Source organism: Hypomesus nipponensis, chromosome 13 (assembly GCF_054491055.1).
Source record: "Hypomesus nipponensis isolate SF chromosome 13, ASM5449105v1, whole genome shotgun sequence".
In the NCBI taxonomy this organism is placed as follows: Eukaryota; Metazoa; Chordata; class Actinopteri; order Osmeriformes; family Osmeridae; genus Hypomesus; species Hypomesus nipponensis.
The window spans coordinates 13681034-13698619 of NC_140373.1; the positions used below are offsets into that span (position 1 = coordinate 13681034).

The following is a 17586-nucleotide window of genomic DNA, read 5'->3' on the forward strand; positions in this document are numbered from 1 at the left end:
GTTCCCGAACCCTGTGGGGAGGAGGGCCACAACATCATGGCCGCAAACAAAACTCAGCAAAACTTGTTCTTGCTCCGGCTTTAGCTTATGGATACTCGGCAGCTTTGCCACAATGGACCGAATGTGGCTTCGCTCGCATCTTTCTCCGCCGCCATTACGGAACTACAACACAAACTAGCTCACAACATCAACATCATCGTTCTCAGCCACTCCCTCTGTTCGCTGATTGGACAGGTAGAAAGTTAACCTGAGACATTTGACTTACGTACCTCATGCCCAGATGCAGTACAGAAGCAAAATCAAAATTGAGCGAAAGTACGTAGGAGGGCAGAGCCAGGCTAACTTACATGCTCCCTGGCCGCAAAAATTTCTCTCACACCGCGCTGCCCAAACTTTATGCTGAGTGTAGGGAAAAAGTTGAGGAAGAGACTTATTTTGCTACTAGTACGGATCTGTGGTCTATCGTCTTAATTATTGTTATCAAATGAAAATATAAATATCTATTGTCTATTGGTGAGTGTGTCAAGTGTACTGTAATGTTTTAGTGTAAATGCCATGTGTATTATGTGCTGGACTGTTATGAGTTGAATGTGTCTGTATTGGGGGCGTTGCTATGGCTTGCAAATGCTGCTGCGAAGCTAATTGACAATTACTGGGCAATTGGCTAATTGCCAATTACCAGGCAATTAGCTTGATGGGAAGGGAGTGGTGTAGTGCGTGGGGATAGGTCCGTTCCCTGTATAAGAGGGGACTGTGGATGAACGTGGAGTGAGGAATGACATGACGGACGGGAGCGCTAGCAATTCGACAGCTCTGGTGACAACGGAGTGAGAAGGGACCCTGGGGAGGATCCGGACACGGTGCCTGGTCTGGTGTCGAGGCTGACGGTCAACCTGCTCTATGTTCGCCTTGCGAATGGAAGTTCATTACTCCACCTCACTGTGCTTCTGTTCCACTAATTGGTCTGTTGAAGGGTGTGAGTTTGCCTAAGCATTCCTGTCCCGCATTTTCGTTCTCTGCAGCGTGGGGGAATCCTCGAGGTGGCGGAGCGGCGCGTCACCAGTGTTATTACGGAGGCATTCGTAACGGACGGCGGTGCGCAGATCAGGATCTGCACTGGAACAGGCGAAGGCATGTGTCTGCCGTACTGGACAGACTGCACGCTTCACCGACAGTATTTAGCGTGGGGCTACTTCACGTTGTTTTTAATACTGGTCAGTAAGGACTGACTGACCAGTACCAATTTATATTTGTCAGTACTGCAGGCTGTTGGGGAGGACAAGGGACTGTTGGGTGTGGGAGCAGGGGTCCCCATGGTCGGCTATTGCCCAAGACTACTCCCCTCTTGGTAGTGACTTTGTGATGACTTTGCTGTGCTCTGCTGTGGCTTGTTGTGGGTCCTTAAAGTACCTTGCTGTGGGGTGATATTGTTCTGTGGGGGGGGGGGGGGGCTCGCCGGTCAAGGCATAGCTGGCCAGTAAGGGGGTCTGTTTAGCACCTAGTGGGGTCCCAGATACAACTGTTCTGTGCCACAGTCCTGCCTTTTTGTAAAAATAAACGTACTTTGTGTCTGGGTATTGTCTGTGACCTGGGAGGATCTGGTACTTGAGCGTGCTGCTAGGCGCGACAAGTGTATGGATGGGACCTCAATACTGCGGCTCCACCACCCAATCACTACTGCGCAGATTCTGGCTCCAAATGACATCATCAGCGCAAGAGGGCAGCACCCTTATCCGGGATATTTTGGGTTCATTCAGAGAATGTCTAATACAGGGAAAACTGTCACTCTCGGGAAACTTCCGGGTTCTGAACTGGTTGCAGTTCCACATGTGGGCCACCCCCACAATCCTATATTATCAGACCACTGCCTGGTTACCTTTAAAATGGATCTCTACCAGAGCCTTGGAGGCACCCAGAATATTTCTACTAGCCGCTGCATAACCCCAAACACAGCTATGGAACTGGCTAATATTCTACCTGCTGCACTAGAAGCACTGGACGTCCCAAATAAATCATTAAATGCTAAAACAAGGGATCTGAATTTGGTTCTTCAGTTATCCCTAGATTCTGTTGCCCCACTCAAACCAAGGAAAAGAAAAGACAAGAAAATGGCTCCATGGTATTCAGAGGAAAGCCGCACTCTCAAGAGGTCCACTCGAAAATTAGAGCATAAGTGGCGTACCACTAAATTGGAGGTTTTCCGCCTGGCCTGGAAGGACAGCCAAATGGAGTACAAGCAAGTCCTCATCAGGTCCAGATCAGAATATTTCTCTAAATTGATTAGTAAGAACAAACACAACACAAAGTTCCTATTTGATACTGTTGCAAAACTCACTAAGAAAAGTACACTCTGTGTTAGTTCAGATCTCTCTCTCCCAATGATTTCTTAGATTTCTTTGACCAAAAAATCTATGCAATAAGGGACAAACTACTGACTAGTCCTGGAGGAGTGGCCATCAACACGGAATTTGACTCTATACCCAGCATGCTGCATGTTGAGGCTCTTACTCACTTTAACCCTATTTCTATGGAAGCGTTCATCGAGCTGGTAGATTCCTCGAAACCCATCAGCTGCCTTCTTGATCCCCTCCCTGCCAAACTTTGTAGGGAACTTCTCCCTATTATTGGACCTCCCATGCTTAGTATTATTAATGAATCTATTGTAACTGGACAAGTCCCTGACAATTTCAAACAAGCTATTATTAAGCCCCTTCTTAAAAAACCAAACCTGGATCCAGGTTGTATTAGCAACTATAGGCCAATTTCAAATTTGCCATTTCTCTCCAAAATTTAAAAAAAAGATGTGGCACAACAGCTAACTGAGCACCTCTCCTCAAATCAGCTTTATGAACCTCTCCAGTCTGGATTTCGTCTTCACCACAGCACTGAAACTGCATTAGCTAAGGTAGTCAATGATCTATTATTAGCCTCTGACGCGGGCTCTATCTCTGTTCTGGTTCTTCTAGACCTTAGTGCAGCATTTGACACTGTGGATCATGAGATTCTCCTGGAGCGTATGGAGAACTATGTTGGGATCTCTGGTACTTCACTTCAGTGGTTTAGATCGTATCTATCTGATAGATCACAATATGTCCACTATGATGGTTGCTCATCCAGGAGCACTACTGTAAAATACGGAGTACCACAGGGTTCAGTTCTAGGCCCTCTGTTATTTTCACTCTATATGTTGCCTTTAGGAAACATAATTAGAAGCTCTGGGGTAAATTTTCACTGTTATGCAGATGATACTCAGCTATACATGTCCATAAAGCCTGGAGAATTTCCACATGCTATGGAAAAATGTGTTTCCGGGTTGAGAACTTGGATGACAGCAAATTTCCTTCTTCTTAATTCGGATAAAACCGAGGTTCAAATTTTCGGCCCTAAAAAATACAGAAATAATTTATCCAATCTGACCTTAAACTTAGATGGTGTCAAAGTATCTCAAAGCCAGTTGGTAAAAAAATTTGGAGTCACATTGGACCCAGACCTTTCGTTTGAGTACCATATTAAACAAATCACCAGAACTGCATTTTTCCATCTACGTAATATTTCCAAAATACGAAAATTCCTCTCAAAGGATGATGCTGAAAAACTAATACATGCTTTTGTTACGTCCCGATTGGACTACTGCAATGTGTTGTTCTCTGGCCTCCCAATTACCTACTTGAAAAATGTACAGTGGGTACAAAATGCTGCTGCTAGACTATTGACAAAAACAAGAAAGTTTGATCATATAACCTCTACTCTTATCTCTTTACACTGGCTCCCTATCCAAGCCAGAGCTGATTTCAAAGTTTTACTACTAACTTACAAATCTCTACATGGATTGGCACCACTGTACCTCTCCGGTCTCCTCGCACCCTATTGCCCCGCAAGGACTCTAAGATCTCAAGATGCCGGCTATCTGGTAATACCCAAAATTAAGAAAAAAACTGCTGGAGGTAGGACGTTCTCATATAGAGCACCTCTTCCGTGGAACAAATTACCTGTCTCAATTAGGGAGGCTGATACTGTTTCGACATTTAAAACTAGATTAAAAACGTTCTTGTTTAGTCAATCTTATGATTGTTAAATGTGTGTACTTTCTATGTAAACCTGGGGTCCTGCTCCTGGCATTCTCTAATCCCTGTTCTCCTCTCTGTCCCCCCCACACATCCCCTGTGCAGCTGTCAGGACCTGCCTGGTCGTTGGTCTACCAACGCTGGACCAGGTCGTCAACCGGAAACCAGCCTCCATGACGGCCAACAGCGAGTTTCCAGGTCCCATCCAATGTCTATAAAGCCGAACAATGGATTTTTGGTGTTTCAAAACCCATTGACCCTGTATGACTATGTTTAGCTTGTGTTCTGCTCCTCTCTCTTGCCAACCGTCTCTGGAGGAGGGGATCCCTCTCTGAATTGCTCCTCCCAAGGTTTCTTCCATTTTTTCTCCCGTTGGGAGTTTTTCTGGGAGTTTTTCATTGTCTTCCTTGAGGGTTTAGGTTGGTTGAGGGGCAGTTCTATGGGCGTATGTGAAGCCCTCTGTGACATGCTTGCGTGTAAAAAGGGCTATACAAATAAATTTGATTTGATTTGGGCACTAACGAGCGAGTGCAGAATAAATATAGGTCTATGGAGCTATACCCCTGAAAATCCACTTCTCAGGATATAATGTTTTGTCTAGAAAATTGAATTCGAAAGGGGAGGCGAAAAAATTGCTGGGTGTAAAAAAAATTAAGTTGCGTTTCTGTTCTTAAAAGCCTTTTAAAATGTCAATGACGTCATACACATCGTCCGACCAGAGATACTGCTTTAAGGCATGCTCTGGTCACTTCTTTTTTTCTGTCGAGGCATCGACAACACAGCTGAGAGGTTAGGCTCTCCCTGTCAAAACACATGCTAGAAAAGGTTTTGGCTTGATAATGTTGTTGCTAATGTTGCTAATGCTCTGACATTCTGATTCCGCTTGGGATGCCATCAAGCGGGATCTCTGGTCGTAGTCAGTCCTTCACTAACCAATCAGCATTCATTATCAGAATGTAAGCGTGTTATGGGCAACAACAACTCACCCTGTAAGAAATCAAAAGGACATAAGTACTCGGTTCATTCAACTTTAGATTTATAATCCATGTTGAACATGCAAAGACTACAATCAAATATGAGATTTCTCAACGACAATCAGGCAAAAGAGACATTTAGCCGTTTAGCTCCATAGACTCCCATTCAGCATGCACTCGCTCACGATCACCCCCAGTGGAACTTTGGTGGAACTGCAACCAAATTCGGTACAATGGAGATGGGTATGGCTGCAGCCTGCAGCCTCCCGTCTCATGCCCTCCTGTCTCATGCCCAAGCTGTCCAACAGTAAATTCAGAAGGTCAAAAATACCAAATTGCAAATTATTTGACGGATGGAATTAAATGTAAGTTTGTGAGCACGTTTGTTGCAATTAATTTAAAAACTTGAAATTGATTTTTTTTATCAATATATAAAATTATTTGCTGATTTCTGGATGTTATTATTATGTCCCTGATGTTTATGTATATTTGATGAAACCTGCGATGACCTTCATTTAAAACTGCATCAGCGTTTTATGTTGACATTTGTTAGCGAATATTAGCTAAGGTTACCTGTGATTTTCCTTAAGGTAAACATCAGTGTCTTTTAAAAAAAGAACACAAAATGCACGGTGTGCTGTACCGACCATCATTGTCCCCCAACCGTTGTGGTTGTGCCTAACCTTAACCTCGACATCTGCTACGACTCCTGGCCTTAAACTAATCCTAACCTCAACCGTCGTTGTGACGCCTAAACTCAACCGGGCCTCCCAGGCTGCAGCTGTAGAATCGATTTTAGTTTGTAGTCTAGCTAAAAAAAAGGAAGGAGAAATAGCGGACCAGACAAGCTTTTATTTTGAAAACTAGAGGCATGAGACGGGAGGGCATGAGGCGGGAGGCTGCAAGTTGCAGCCATACACTCTTGGTACAATGGGACTTAATAGATCAATTATTACCCTACGTCACACAACTGTCAAGCAGGCTCAACTGCGCATTTCGGTTGCAAAAGACGAACTTCTCCCCAGTCTATTACACTTGGAGTGTCGATCAGGTCATCATATATCTCTGGCCACTGGATTGCAGGGCTTGATATTAACTTTTTGAGGCTCTTGGCCTTTGGACAAATACATTTACGTTTCACTTGTCAATGCACAAAAGTCACTTGACCCCGATACCCTTAACCCTTGTGCTGCCTTCGGGTCACATGACCAAAAGGTTCATAACGAACCATCGTTGTGTTACCCAATTTTACCCAATACAAAGGCAAATAAAAATAATTTTCTTTTAACCTTCGCAATGTGGGGGGTCTGAGACAGCCCAAGAGTTAAAAGAAAATGCTTCACTTTGTTTTTGTATGTGGTAAAATTGTCGCAAACGAAGGTGGGTCACAATGACTGATGGGTCAGAATGACCCGAGGAGAACACAAGGGTTAAAAAGCCTGACCAAGTGATCTGGCAAAACTAGCCTGGCTAATGGAGGTCGCTTTCTCAGGCAAATGACGAATGAAACAGGCTCGGTTAAAGAAATCCAACATGCTGGCTATTTTCATTAGGCTCATATCTACATTAGGCAGTCCTCCCTGACGTTTCTGTTGTAGAATGGAGTGAAATACAACATTGTGCACACTGCCAGTGAGCGAGTCTGACTAAGGCTAACGTCAAAACAATGTAACAGGGACGCAGTCTCACTCAGATTGCCAGTCTAAACAAATCAGAAAAAGAATCGGACCAGCTGGCTAAAAGCAGAATTCCCATATATCTAGAAAGCTGCCCTGCTCGACTTTTTAGATGTAGAATTGACTGTAAAACTGTTAAATTATTAACTTTATGACATGACGTAAAGACAGGGTTGCTGCTCGACTATGCAGTCTGTACCGGGCGACATTCTCACTCAAATGTCAAGACTTTCAAGAATTCTGATGCGACAGATCAATGGGTAATCACTTTCTCTCAAAGGCTGTCCTCCTCAACCTTTTTGGTCTTTTTAAATCTAACTATTTGTATAATCCGTGTGGTCCTTTTGCCATTTAAAATGCTATCCTTTCCCGGGTTTCTGCAATCACATTGCGCACGCATCCCGAATGTTTACAGACAAATAATTGGTCTACAGGGAGTGGGCTCCTTAAACAGGCTATGGTTCATTTTTGTACAGTGGGTGAAAGCGGAGACGCGTCGTCCATTCTTTCTACAGTCAATGCTCAGCTCCGGAGCGGAGGGGGTGACTTTCAATGACAACACAGAAGTACAACGATAGATATTTTGCTGTTGCTCAACAACGAAAACACAGAAAATAGGTCAGATTTGACTCTAGTTGCTAAATTGAACATTTTGGTCACAAGGCGAAGTCACAAATTCTAGGACAAAGTTGCTAAATTGGTAACACTGCCCACCCCCTCATGGGCGTAGCCACGACCCTCCTTTTAACCCTCCTGAACAGAAACTGTATAAAGCTAAAATAAATGCATTCGTATTTTTTTATAAAGTCATCTTGTATTGTCATTTATCCCTTACGCTACAAGCCCCATATTCGCAACATGTTGGGCCACGCCCCCATCAACAGCGCAAGACACAAACCAAAGTACCTGCATTCTGACAGCGCTTCAATGGAAACCTAGCAGCTAACCACTGGATACCATTAGAAAACTGCTGCTCCGAGTGGTGCCAGTGTGTCAGTTTTAAAATATTAGTTTTTGACAATTAAGTGCCACCCCAAATAAGACTGGCCAGAGCTGCCCCCCCCCCCCCCCCCCCCCCCAGGAATAATGTCTTGGCTACGCCCCTGCACCCCCTCCCGTCAAAGACAGGCAAGTATGACCGTCCAATCATTGCATTCGGTCCGAACGCAATTGGTCATGTATAGCCTATTAGGCTACAATTAGTCCAGTCATTTAATGGAAAAAGGTAGGACAAATTGCAACAGAAGCAAACTCAACTGATTTAGTGTCCTCAATGTGTCTTGAGTGATGGAAAAAAAAGCCCAGAAGAATCCCATTAGGGGAAAGTTTCAAAAAAGACCCAAATATAGCCTATTCATATGCCTATTCATTCTTTTTCTCACATGAATACGGTAAAAAATGTAACCTTTTGATAACACCATCAAAATTACTGAGTTGGTTACTTACACCAAGACAAACAAAAAATGAAATAAAAATTGTTAACATGGGCAAACGGTGCATAATCTAATTAGGTATGTGCTAATTTGCATACCACAACAGATCTAAATGTTGGGTATAGCCAGGTGAAAATATCTTGTTGACATACAACAGTAAAATACTAAATGTTAAGGTCTGAATGGAACCCATTTAGGCTACCCATGAGCATTAATACATATAGGCAGGAAGAAGTACTTAATTAATAATTATTATTGCAAAGATGGGGTTTGGGGCTGGGTCGTTTCACCAATAATAGTTGTACCACAGCTCAACACGAATCCAGATGTTCCCAATAAATTTTAGTTGATCACCAGGTATGTTTTAGTAATGTAGGTTGAATAATTCATGTAGGAGAAACAAAAGGAAATCTTTCTTACCTGAGTGACAGCTTAGTGACAGTTGATTGACAGTTGAGTGGACATTGAATGAATGACTGGATCTCTGCCCCTTATGGTGACATTTGTTTTCCTCTATAGTCTTTTACTGTAAGATTCTACAAGACATTTTCACTTGGCTATATCCAATGTTTAGATATGTTGTGGTATTTATGCAAAATACATTATGCACCGTCATGTTAACAAACCATTAAAAAAACGTTAAATATATATATTTTTTGTCTTAATGTAAGTAATCAACTCAGTAATTTTCCTGGTGATATCTAAAGGTTACAAATGTTACCCTATTCACGTGAGAAAAAGAATGAATAGGCGTATGAATAGGCTGTATTTGGGTCTTTTCGAAACTTTCCCCTAATGGGATTCTTTAAAAAAAAAAAATCCTTACTCAGAACATATTGAGGATACAAAATGAGTTGAGTTTGCTTCTGTTGCAATTTGTCCTAGGTTGACCCCCATTTTGGCTTAAAATGACTGGACTAAATCTTGCAACAGCCACATAATCAGATGTTATTGTTTTATTTATTTGTATGTTTATTTTACTGTCAGAGCATTTGATTTATTGATTGCTATCAGGATGTGAAGTTTATTTCAGCAAATATGACAAAGTGTTTTTCATTAGCGGCCTACCTTAAGCGTACGGTTCTTTAATGGGCCAACTGGGTTTTCACATGGCCTACCACCATTGATCAATTCGATCAGCAGAGGTTGCTTGTGGTGCTGCTTACGGATGTGAGATCAGTATTTTACATAAAACAGTATTGCAGAACGCAATGCCTTGCCTTGAAGATAAGACTACTTCTTCCAGTTTTTCTTCTGTTTCCTTTGTATAGCCTAGACTGCACAGCCTGAAACCAACCTATGCAGTTAATATGCAGGCTAAGTAGCTACTGTACTACTCCGTCAGGAAACAAGGAGTGGAGCGGTTTATATTTAACTGGCCAATTGGTAGGGCCTACAGTGGTGGACTCAGGGGGCTAGCAAAAGTGCCCTCTTGGATGCCTCTATGGTAGATTAAACATGATAAAGCCAAGGGTCCAGTGCAGTGGCCCAGTGTGCAATTAAACATGACAGAAATCCCTTCTAGGTGCCCCACCTGTGGAAAAAACAGGATGCAGTGCACTCTAGGGTGCCCCTGTTAATGTATCAAGTCCCTCCTAGGGTTCCCTTTCAGTGGATAAAATATGATGCAGTGCCCTCTGGGTGCCCTTTCAGAGGAAAAAACATGCATCTTATTTTGACAAACATAACAACATGAGTCCAGCGCTCCCACAATGTATTATCAATGCTCGCATTTAGGCTACTATTCATTTCCCTGCCTAAGCTGATATCAAACTTAAAGCCCTGAACTGTACATATAGTCAGGGGTGCACATAACTTCAGGTTACGTTACTCCGGTGAGTACCAGGAGATGGTGTTTGGTACTAACCCCATATTTCTTCTCGGCTAGCTTGTTTATTAGCAATAGCTTGCGCCACATTCGTGTGCTCCTTGCTCTTTTCATGTTTGTCAAATAATGAATGGTTGAAATTCTTTGAGCCTTTATAAAACGCACCTGTTTTGTCTTCTAGATGTGGGTTTGAGCGGCAAATCTTGCACTCATTGTTGGCTTCAAACCACTGCACATCTTGGGAGCCAAAAAAGGTATTTTCTTTGGCTCCAGCTTCTTTGTAGGTGGCGAAACACCGAAGAAGCTTCTTAATGTCTGTTGCTTTTTGGAAATCTCTGACAGTTGACAAGCAACATGTCATGTGTAAGGTTAGAGGTTATCAGTCAAGTATGCAAAGGTGCATAGTAGTACAAGTGGCAGTACGCATTCCTGATTTTTGTAGCGCATGTGACCCGCGTACCAGTTATGTGCACCCCTGCATATAGTGGGTTAGGCAATGCAAGTTATTGCATTGGATTGCAAGCTTAGAAGAAAATAAAAAACATAAGTGATGAGTAGCTCTAATGATGGGCCTGTGCCCCAGTAGAGCTGTATGTCTAGCAACGCCCCTGTGCCCCACCATATGCAGCTGGTGCCCCTGCCCCTCAGATAGCCTAAACACATAGATAAACAGAACACAAAAATATTTGTTATTGGTAGAGTAGGATTTACACCTTATAATAAAACGTACTGTGCTTACATCCAATTTTTTGCAACATTCCCAAATTCAATTCAAGATTACTTAAAGACATGGGGAGTATTTTCAGACGGCAGTTGGTCCTCAACAATGCACAAAAAAGGACATAGAAAGTGTCAGTAGCATATTCAAGTATGTCTAATAGTGTTTTACCGTTTAATGTTTCTAAATGCAACATGTTACCTTCATTCAGTACTCACACAGATAACCATGTTCTTTGTTCTTGTACTTTGGTTGGGCTTTCCCTTTTTTTAAAGGTACAGGTTACAACGGGTGATAAGAAGCTGTAGAGCAGTAATAATGTTGACTTTGTCAGTGGCACTATAAAGTGCAAGGTACATAATTTTCTCCACTGTGAATTAAAAAAGACAAAGTAAACCACTGAAATAAATACCAGTCCGGTTCAACAACTTGCTTCCCGGATATTTCCTATATACATCAATTTCTTCATATTTCCATTGCTTGATTAATGTTCCTGTTCATTTACCTTGTGATCAAGACCTGTAACAGAAAAAGATAGTTAGAACAATTTTACATCAAGATATTTTGTACAAAGTCTGAAATTACTTTTGTTTATTTATTTCTGTGAAAAACTAGTAGTACCAACCTGTTTTACTGTACTTGTGATAGATGGAGATAAATAGCTCTTTGCCTAAATCTGAAGATTGATGAAGGGGGCAAATCCCACCACATCCTGTAGAAGTACTAGTGCCCTCTGTAATGGTTGTTCAACATCAATTTCAACATTCCGCTTGCGTAAAGGATCCAGGCTGGACTCAGTAACATTGTGACAGTGATTCACCTTTAGGGACTGAAGCTTGGGGCAATATTCCGCAACAGTCCTGGAAACACAGCGGGTAGAGATGTTGCACAGGTGTACCACAAAACTGCCAAATAGAAAGTGCCAATGTATCCCAAGGTAGAGTAGCACTAAAGACAAGCTAACTCACTTTGTGAACTATGGGAAGAACTTATACATCAGAAAATACACTGGGGTCCAAGTTCACAGACAGTGTTACCTGATGGACTGGTTCCTAACCCGCAGACAGCCTGTCAGGTCCAGCTGCTCTAGCTCCCTGCAGTTCTTGGCCACCTCCTCCACAGACTCGTCCGTGATGTTGGCATTGACTGCCACAGACACAGACCTCAACTTCAGACAGTTTTTGGCGAGATAACAGATGGCCTCGTCCTTGAGCTGGCAACAGGCGGTGAGGTCTATGGATTGCAGCCCCCTGCAGTGGTCAGCCAGGCTGCGTAAGGACAGGCTGTCCACCCACTCGCAGTGAGCCAAGCCCAAGTGCTGAAGGTGCATGCAGCTCAAAGACAAGGCCACCAGGGAGTGGCGGGTCAGATGAACACATCCCTTCATGTCCACTCTCAGCAGGTGCTGGTTTTGACCAATCACAGGCAGCAGCTCACTGTCCGTCACCCAATCTGAGCAGTTCTGCAATGCTAAATTCTGGAGAACTTTGTTGTCCCTTAACATAGAGCAAAAGGCCTCCTTGGGAATTGAAGCCCCTATCTGGAAACATTAAATGATGGTTAGACAGCATATAAGACACACATTATTAGGATAACACTTCTCGAAATAACAAGGATGAAGTTCCAGGTCCAGCAGCCATTTTTGCTACACCACTTTAAACATCTGTAGTTTATTATTCTCTTACTTGTGTGAGATCAAAGGTCCGGCAGTTAGCAAGGTAAACCTGGATGAGAGCATGAAACTGCTTGCTAACTCTCTGTAGACTGACAAGATGACTTAATGGCAAGTAGCAGAAAACATTTGTAACCAGCACATCCTCCCAGGGTAAGTCCAGTAGATGACATCTGCATCACACATTGCAAAAAGAGACAACAGTGCCTGTCAAATAACAAATAACATTTGTTTCTATTGGGGTATAATATTTGCATCGTATGCAGGGTGTTATCTGAACAGTCTCTCTTACACAAAAGCTACAATCCAAACACTCAAGAAGTGTAGCTAAGTTAGCTTGACAGCTCTTGCTATGCATGTACGATAACGGGTATCTAGCTAGCTGGCTTTTTAGCTAGTGGCAAAATGCACGTTCCTACTACAACATACCTGCATCCATCTGTTCCGTTGTCCATTCTGTGAAGAAAGTATATGCAACGAAGCTGGCAGAATGTTCATATAGTTAGTAAATTGCTACATGCGATCCTTGGGTAACCACAGACAGATGCGTCTTCTGTTGACAAATTTCCGGGTTCGTAACATATGGGTGTGTTCAAGAATTCAACTTCTGACAGTGCAGGTGACAGTGAAACACCATGGTAATTGATTATCAAACCTTTTAAATTAAATATTGTATAATTTATTTTAAGATAATATTCTAACCATGCTTTGTATCACCATTAATTTACAACAGTACCCCATACAGTTATTAGATCGAACTCAGAGAAACCAGTGACCAGAGGATCTGCATACCCATGCAAACGTTAAACAAATAACCTTCCCGACAATTCAATTTCTAACAGAGACACAATGGAGTCAATCATGCTGAACAACTGCTGACCTAAGAGTTATGTTTCCCTGAATGAGGTGGGCCTACGGAACGGTTGTGTGAAAACTCACTTCTGACCAACTACTGTGGAAATACAAGCTAGAGTAGTATCCATAATGGAAGATAAATCTGTGTATGATTTTAATGCAGAGACCCTGGATGGACTCATAGTTCCACTCAGCAACTACAGAGGAATGGTGCTTCTCATTGTGAACCTTGCCACCTTCTGAGGGTCAACAATAGAGGAGGTTGGTCATCTGTTGGTATACCTGTATTATTTTTATTGCGTAACATAGATTTCAATTTCTGTCTTCTAATTCTGACTACCTCTCAGTACCACAGGTTGAATGCACTAATGGAAATGTTTGGTGACCGCAACTTCACTGTCCTGGGATTCTCCTGCAATCAATTTGGTCTTCAGGCACCTGGTAAGAGCCATTTGCTTTAAGAATCAGAATATGAATGCAACCTAAGTTTACCCGTTTGATGTGTTCCTCAGTTCCTCAAACATCCACAATTCCATAACACTATTACGTTTATACTGAACCATTGTTTTATTTGTTATGTTTTGGACCTCAGAGGGAAATCATGAAACTCTCAATGTTCTAAAGTATGTGAGACCTGGTGGAGGGTTTGTCCCCAAGTTCCCTGTATTTGGCAAGATTGAGGTTAATGGATTAAATGAAGAACCTCTTTTCACCTATCTCAAGGTAATCCTTGGTTTCACTGTTATTGTATCAAACACAGAATTTCCAGCATTGTATAGAGAGAAACCAAACTTTCTGGAAATGAGTTTGGTGTGTATCTCACATACCAGAGCAGCTCCCCATAACCTTTGCTTATGTGAATGTTTTTAAGATTGCTTAACTTTGAAGATCAGATGACTGTGCGATTATCTTTTATTACATCAGCCATATTCTTTGTTGGTTCTTTTCACAGGACTCTTTGCCTTTTGTAAATTCTGTTATTGGAGATATAAGGAAATTGTACTGGTCACCAATTAAAGTCAATGACATACGTTGGAACTTTGAGAAGTTCCTAATTAATTCAGATGGTGAGCCTTTCAGACGGTAAGTCACTGTTCAACACCAAAATGATGGACTACTACTCTATATTTAGGCCTATGATTTGCAACACTTACTGGTCCTAATGTGTCTCCTTTTGTCCCAGGTATGAACTTCATGGCCCCATTGAAGAGGTGGAGAGGGTTATTGCTGAACTTCTTTAAAGGAAATTGTCTTAGAGGCAGTTTTGCCAGCAGCAGATTGACGATCCCTCAGTAAATGCAGACCTGCACCTGAGGAGATCTGATGGGTGAAAGAAAACGACTCAGAGTTTAAGTGCATTCACTCCGAGGACCACCAGCTGCTGGTGATGGCATTTGTCACTAACAGGTGTAAATGCTACATTATCTCAAATTTTAGAGAACTCGGCATGAATAAACTTTTTTTTTCAACCGCTGTGCTGTCCTTTTTAAGCCTGTTGAACGTTTCGAATGTTATTGAAAATGTGATTCAATGTTATTATTTTGAAACATGGATAGAATTGTGTATGTAGTTTAAATACTATTAGAATAGTTATATATAATTCCATTTATTATAACATCATTTCTTATGGTTTGACTATGTTCAAGATCTGCCAGTAAGTTCATGAACCATGAGTGAATATCTCACGCATGCGTGCTTGATCCTAGCCGTCACGGCCACTAACAGACATGGCTGCCTTAGGTTTGCGATGGTGGGCTCGAGCCCTTTTCAAGGATAAAGGGACAGGCATTCCAACTATACTCTCTGGAGCGAGAGCAGGTTGGTATTTTACAAATTGTACATGTTTTGTATTTGTCTGTATACATTAAAATGCCTAATCCAATTTATGTTTATCTTGCAAGAAGGGACTAACCTTGACGAGCGAACGTATGCCGTCTGAGCTAACTTTAGCTAGCCTTTCTACACGTAGCTGTCGGTGGCCGAGCGCTATCTCCGACCATACCCTGAAAAGTCCTTTCCTCTACTTTTGTTTACATACTGTATAGCCTTCGTATTAGCTGCTTTTTTGGACATGTTCCAGGGGCGATTCTAGGATCAGACCTTAAGGGGTGCTCTGCCCCCAATGAGAATGTGACATGAATACAGTGCTTTGCTAAAGTGCTAAACCCCTTTGCTAATAACAGGCACGCAAACAGGTCAGGGGTAAAAAAGATTAGAAGGATACAGCGAACCCCCAACCCTCTAGGGGGTCCGGGGGCATGGTCCCCCGAAGAACATTTTAAAGTTATACGCATGAAACTGGTGCACTTTGAGAGCAAAATGAAGAGGCTAGATGTATGTAGAATCTGTGCTCTTTTAAACATTGTCATGTTCTTTTAAACAGAAATACATTTTTTGTTTTGTCGTCACTGACATGTTCTAATGGGACTTGCTTATCATGTCGTAAACAAATCTAGTCAAGTGGATTGTTTTGGTTATGCAATGGTAGAAAAGTTTAAAAAATGTTGTTCCCATAGTACATCAAACCTACTAGATGTCTACCCACCACCACCGCACCTATGCACGCCGTCAGTAATGGCAGATTCTGTACTTTTTGCATTTTAGCGTCTGGAGTTTCGAAAGGCATGCTGCCCGGTCCCTTCCCCACAACCCCCGAGGAGAAGGCAGCAGCGGCAAAGAAGTACAATATGAGGGTTGAGGACTATGAGCCATTTCCAGATGACGGGGAGGGGTAAGAAAATTATAGCCCTACTGAATTTGTAACCCTATTGAACTAATAACCCTATTAGACCTAGTTTTTTAGTGCTATAATGAATATTTTAAACTTCTATACTATTTATATGTCATCATACAAGAAAGATTAATGTTGCAGCGTTTACAGCATTATTCAAATTACTACAATGTATTTTTGCAGATACGGTGATTACCCCAAACTGGCAGATCGATCCCAGCATGAGAGAGATCCTTGGTACAAATGGGACCATCCTGACCTAAGGAGGAACTGGGGAGAGCCAGTAAGACGTTTATTTGTCCATACAGACATGGTCAGACAACACAACAAAGATACCAACAAAAACAACAGTTGGTGATGGCATTGTGATTGGTATTTTATTTGTCTGTTTGTTTGTCTGACCATGGCTGTATGGCACACAATTAATTTCCAAAAGTAAAATTTGATCTATCTAACTATACTTGTATTTACCAAAACATTGAAACTAAAATCAAAGATGCCCCCAACTCTAGCAGATTTTTCTATTAAGTCAATGATGCAGATACAAGGCAAGGCAAGATTTCAGGCAACTGTCTTGCTTACATTATCAATATTCTCGCAGTTTGAGTTAGTGCACAATACAAAACTCATTGTTATTTGTGCTAATGAGTACGCTCACATGTTTTTGTATGTGCCTCCACCCCCACCCCACAGATGCACTGGAACTTTGACATGTACACCAGGAACCGTGTGGACACATCCCCCAGCCCGGTCGACTGGGGCACAATGGTCAAACACTTGGGTGGCTTTGTTGGGTTCATGCTGTTGATGTTCTACCTTGGGGAGAAATTTCCTTCTTACCAGCCTGTGGTAAGAATTCAAGTGGCAGCATCCTTATAATTTCTCTCAACTGAACGCATTAAGCAGTTTTTATGGATATACTATAACATTTTCCTTGATCACAACCATTAACTCGATGTAAAGTTCTCTGTGATTATATTGGGATTTAACTGTAAATTAATTTATTATAGTTCCAGGCAGTTATTTAAATTACACTTTTCATTGCCACGTGTGTAAAGGAAATGTTTAAGGGAACATTTTGAGGTTTCACTGGTGTTTTGATAAAATAATTTATGTTCAGAAGTTTGAGTTCAATCTTTGCTTGGAAGCCTGTGGGGTATATGAATATACCTTCTGTTTTACCTTGCTATTACTAACAGTAGGGCGAGGCAATGGCATCACAATTAGTCTTACAGTACTGTATGCATTAAGGCTCCAAAAATAATTAATAAATAATGTTAAATATTTTGTCTGTTCCAGGCACCCAAACAGTACCCTTACAACAACTTGTACCTGGAAAGGGGAGGGAATCCTGAAAAACAGCTTGAAGAAGTCAAACATTATGAAATATAATTTATGACATGTCTACTCCACTACTTGTGTATATTTCTGTCACTAATAAATAATTAATGCTAAATGTTTTTGGAACTATTTCTTGTTGTATATTTAAAGAACAAATAGTAATGGTGATAATATTATTTTGATGTCATTTAGATTACAGTGAAGCATACATAAAAGTAAATCACTGCTTAGCAACAGGACAATCTATCCAGTCGCTGATTTGTCAGTATGGGTTGGAACCATAGACGTCACAAC

The 17586-nt window shown here is 41.8% G+C and overlaps 3 protein-coding genes and 1 long non-coding RNA gene across 11 annotated transcripts in view; 2 read left to right on the forward strand and 2 right to left on the reverse strand.

Annotated features, from left to right (window-relative positions):
• The window catches only part of LOC146260349 (uncharacterized), a 54022-nt gene extending 39504 nt beyond the window's left edge, over positions 1 to 14518 (reverse strand). Inside the window, exon 1 of the long non-coding RNA XR_014729499.1 lies at positions 14375 to 14518. This is a non-coding gene — a long non-coding RNA (uncharacterized LOC146260349). The remainder of the gene's footprint in view (positions 1 to 14374) is intronic.
• fbxl15 (F-box and leucine-rich repeat protein 15) lies at positions 10659 to 12948 on the reverse strand. 5 transcript variants are annotated; one of them, XR_014729498.1, is made up of 7 exons: positions 12795 to 12948; positions 12379 to 12538; positions 11731 to 12233; positions 11514 to 11553; positions 11319 to 11426; positions 11199 to 11212; positions 10659 to 11063 (listed from the first exon to the last, which is right to left on the reverse strand). XR_014729498.1 is itself a non-coding variant. In XM_084669819.1 (6 exons), exons 1-5 carry the CDS (start codon positions 12818 to 12820, stop codon positions 11364 to 11366), a joined length of 792 nt encoding a protein of 263 aa, XP_084525945.1. In that variant the 5' UTR covers positions 12821 to 12948; the 3' UTR covers positions 10659 to 11212; positions 11319 to 11363. The 5 variants fall into 5 exon arrangements, 2 of the variants coding, with proteins under 2 accessions (XP_084525945.1, XP_084525944.1); XR_014729497.1 differs by having other exon boundaries at positions 11319 to 11553; positions 12795 to 12946; XR_014729496.1 differs by having other exon boundaries at positions 10659 to 10995; positions 11106 to 11212; positions 11319 to 11553; positions 12795 to 12946.
• Positions 12395 to 14689, forward strand: gpx9 (glutathione peroxidase 9). 4 transcript variants are annotated; one of them, XM_084669821.1, is made up of 7 exons: positions 12395 to 12518; positions 13208 to 13271; positions 13384 to 13481; positions 13568 to 13661; positions 13813 to 13943; positions 14173 to 14303; positions 14404 to 14689. In XM_084669821.1, the coding sequence occupies exons 4-7, from the start codon at positions 13589 to 13591 to the stop codon at positions 14459 to 14461; spliced, it is 393 nt and encodes a 130-aa protein (XP_084525947.1). In that variant the 5' UTR covers positions 12395 to 12518; positions 13208 to 13271; positions 13384 to 13481; positions 13568 to 13588; the 3' UTR covers positions 14462 to 14689. The 4 variants fall into 4 exon arrangements, with proteins under 4 accessions (XP_084525947.1, XP_084525949.1, XP_084525948.1 ...); XM_084669822.1 differs by lacking the exon at positions 12395 to 12518 and adding an exon at positions 12900 to 13003; XM_084669823.1 differs by lacking the exon at positions 13208 to 13271 and having other exon boundaries at positions 12465 to 12518.
• A 213-nt stretch (positions 14690 to 14902) lies between these two features.
• ndufb8 (NADH:ubiquinone oxidoreductase subunit B8) lies at positions 14903 to 17407 on the forward strand. Its single transcript, XM_084669984.1, has 5 exons — positions 14903 to 15038; positions 15825 to 15951; positions 16135 to 16234; positions 16645 to 16800; positions 17251 to 17407. The coding sequence occupies exons 1-5, from the start codon at positions 14948 to 14950 to the stop codon at positions 17341 to 17343; spliced, it is 567 nt and encodes a 188-aa protein (XP_084526110.1). The 5' UTR covers positions 14903 to 14947; the 3' UTR covers positions 17344 to 17407.
• Positions 17408 to 17586: the final 179 nt, after the last annotated feature.

What these genes read in the sequence shown, in the direction of transcription:
- gpx9 (XM_084669821.1), top strand. Translation starts at nt 13,589, where the DNA reads ATGGAAATGTTTGGTGACCGCAACTTCACTGTCCTGGGATTCTCCTGC. An exon ending in CTCTTTTCACCTATCTCAAG is followed by an intron (nt 13,944 to 14,172) that starts GTAATCCTTGGT and finishes TTCTTTTCACAG; the next exon opens with GACTCTTTGCCTTTTGTAAA. An exon ending in GATGGTGAGCCTTTCAGACG is followed by an intron (nt 14,304 to 14,403) that starts GTAAGTCACTGT and finishes CTTTTGTCCCAG; the next exon opens with GTATGAACTTCATGGCCCCA.
- ndufb8 (XM_084669984.1), top strand. Translation starts at nt 14,948, where the DNA reads ATGGCTGCCTTAGGTTTGCGATGGTGGGCTCGAGCCCTTTTCAAGGAT. An exon ending in ACTCTCTGGAGCGAGAGCAG is followed by an intron (nt 15,039 to 15,824) that starts GTTGGTATTTTA and finishes TTTGCATTTTAG; the next exon opens with CGTCTGGAGTTTCGAAAGGC. An exon ending in TTCCTTCTTACCAGCCTGTG is followed by an intron (nt 16,801 to 17,250) that starts GTAAGAATTCAA and finishes TGTCTGTTCCAG; the next exon opens with GCACCCAAACAGTACCCTTA.
- fbxl15 (XM_084669818.1), bottom strand. Translation starts at nt 12,820, where the DNA reads ATGGACAACGGAACAGATGGATGCAG. An exon ending in AACGGAACAGATGGATGCAG is followed by an intron (nt 12,539 to 12,794) that starts GTATGTTGTAGT and finishes TGTGTGATGCAG; the next exon opens with ATGTCATCTACTGGACTTAC. An exon ending in GGACCTTTGATCTCACACAA is followed by an intron (nt 12,234 to 12,378) that starts GTAAGAGAATAA and finishes TAATGTTTCCAG; the next exon opens with ATAGGGGCTTCAATTCCCAA.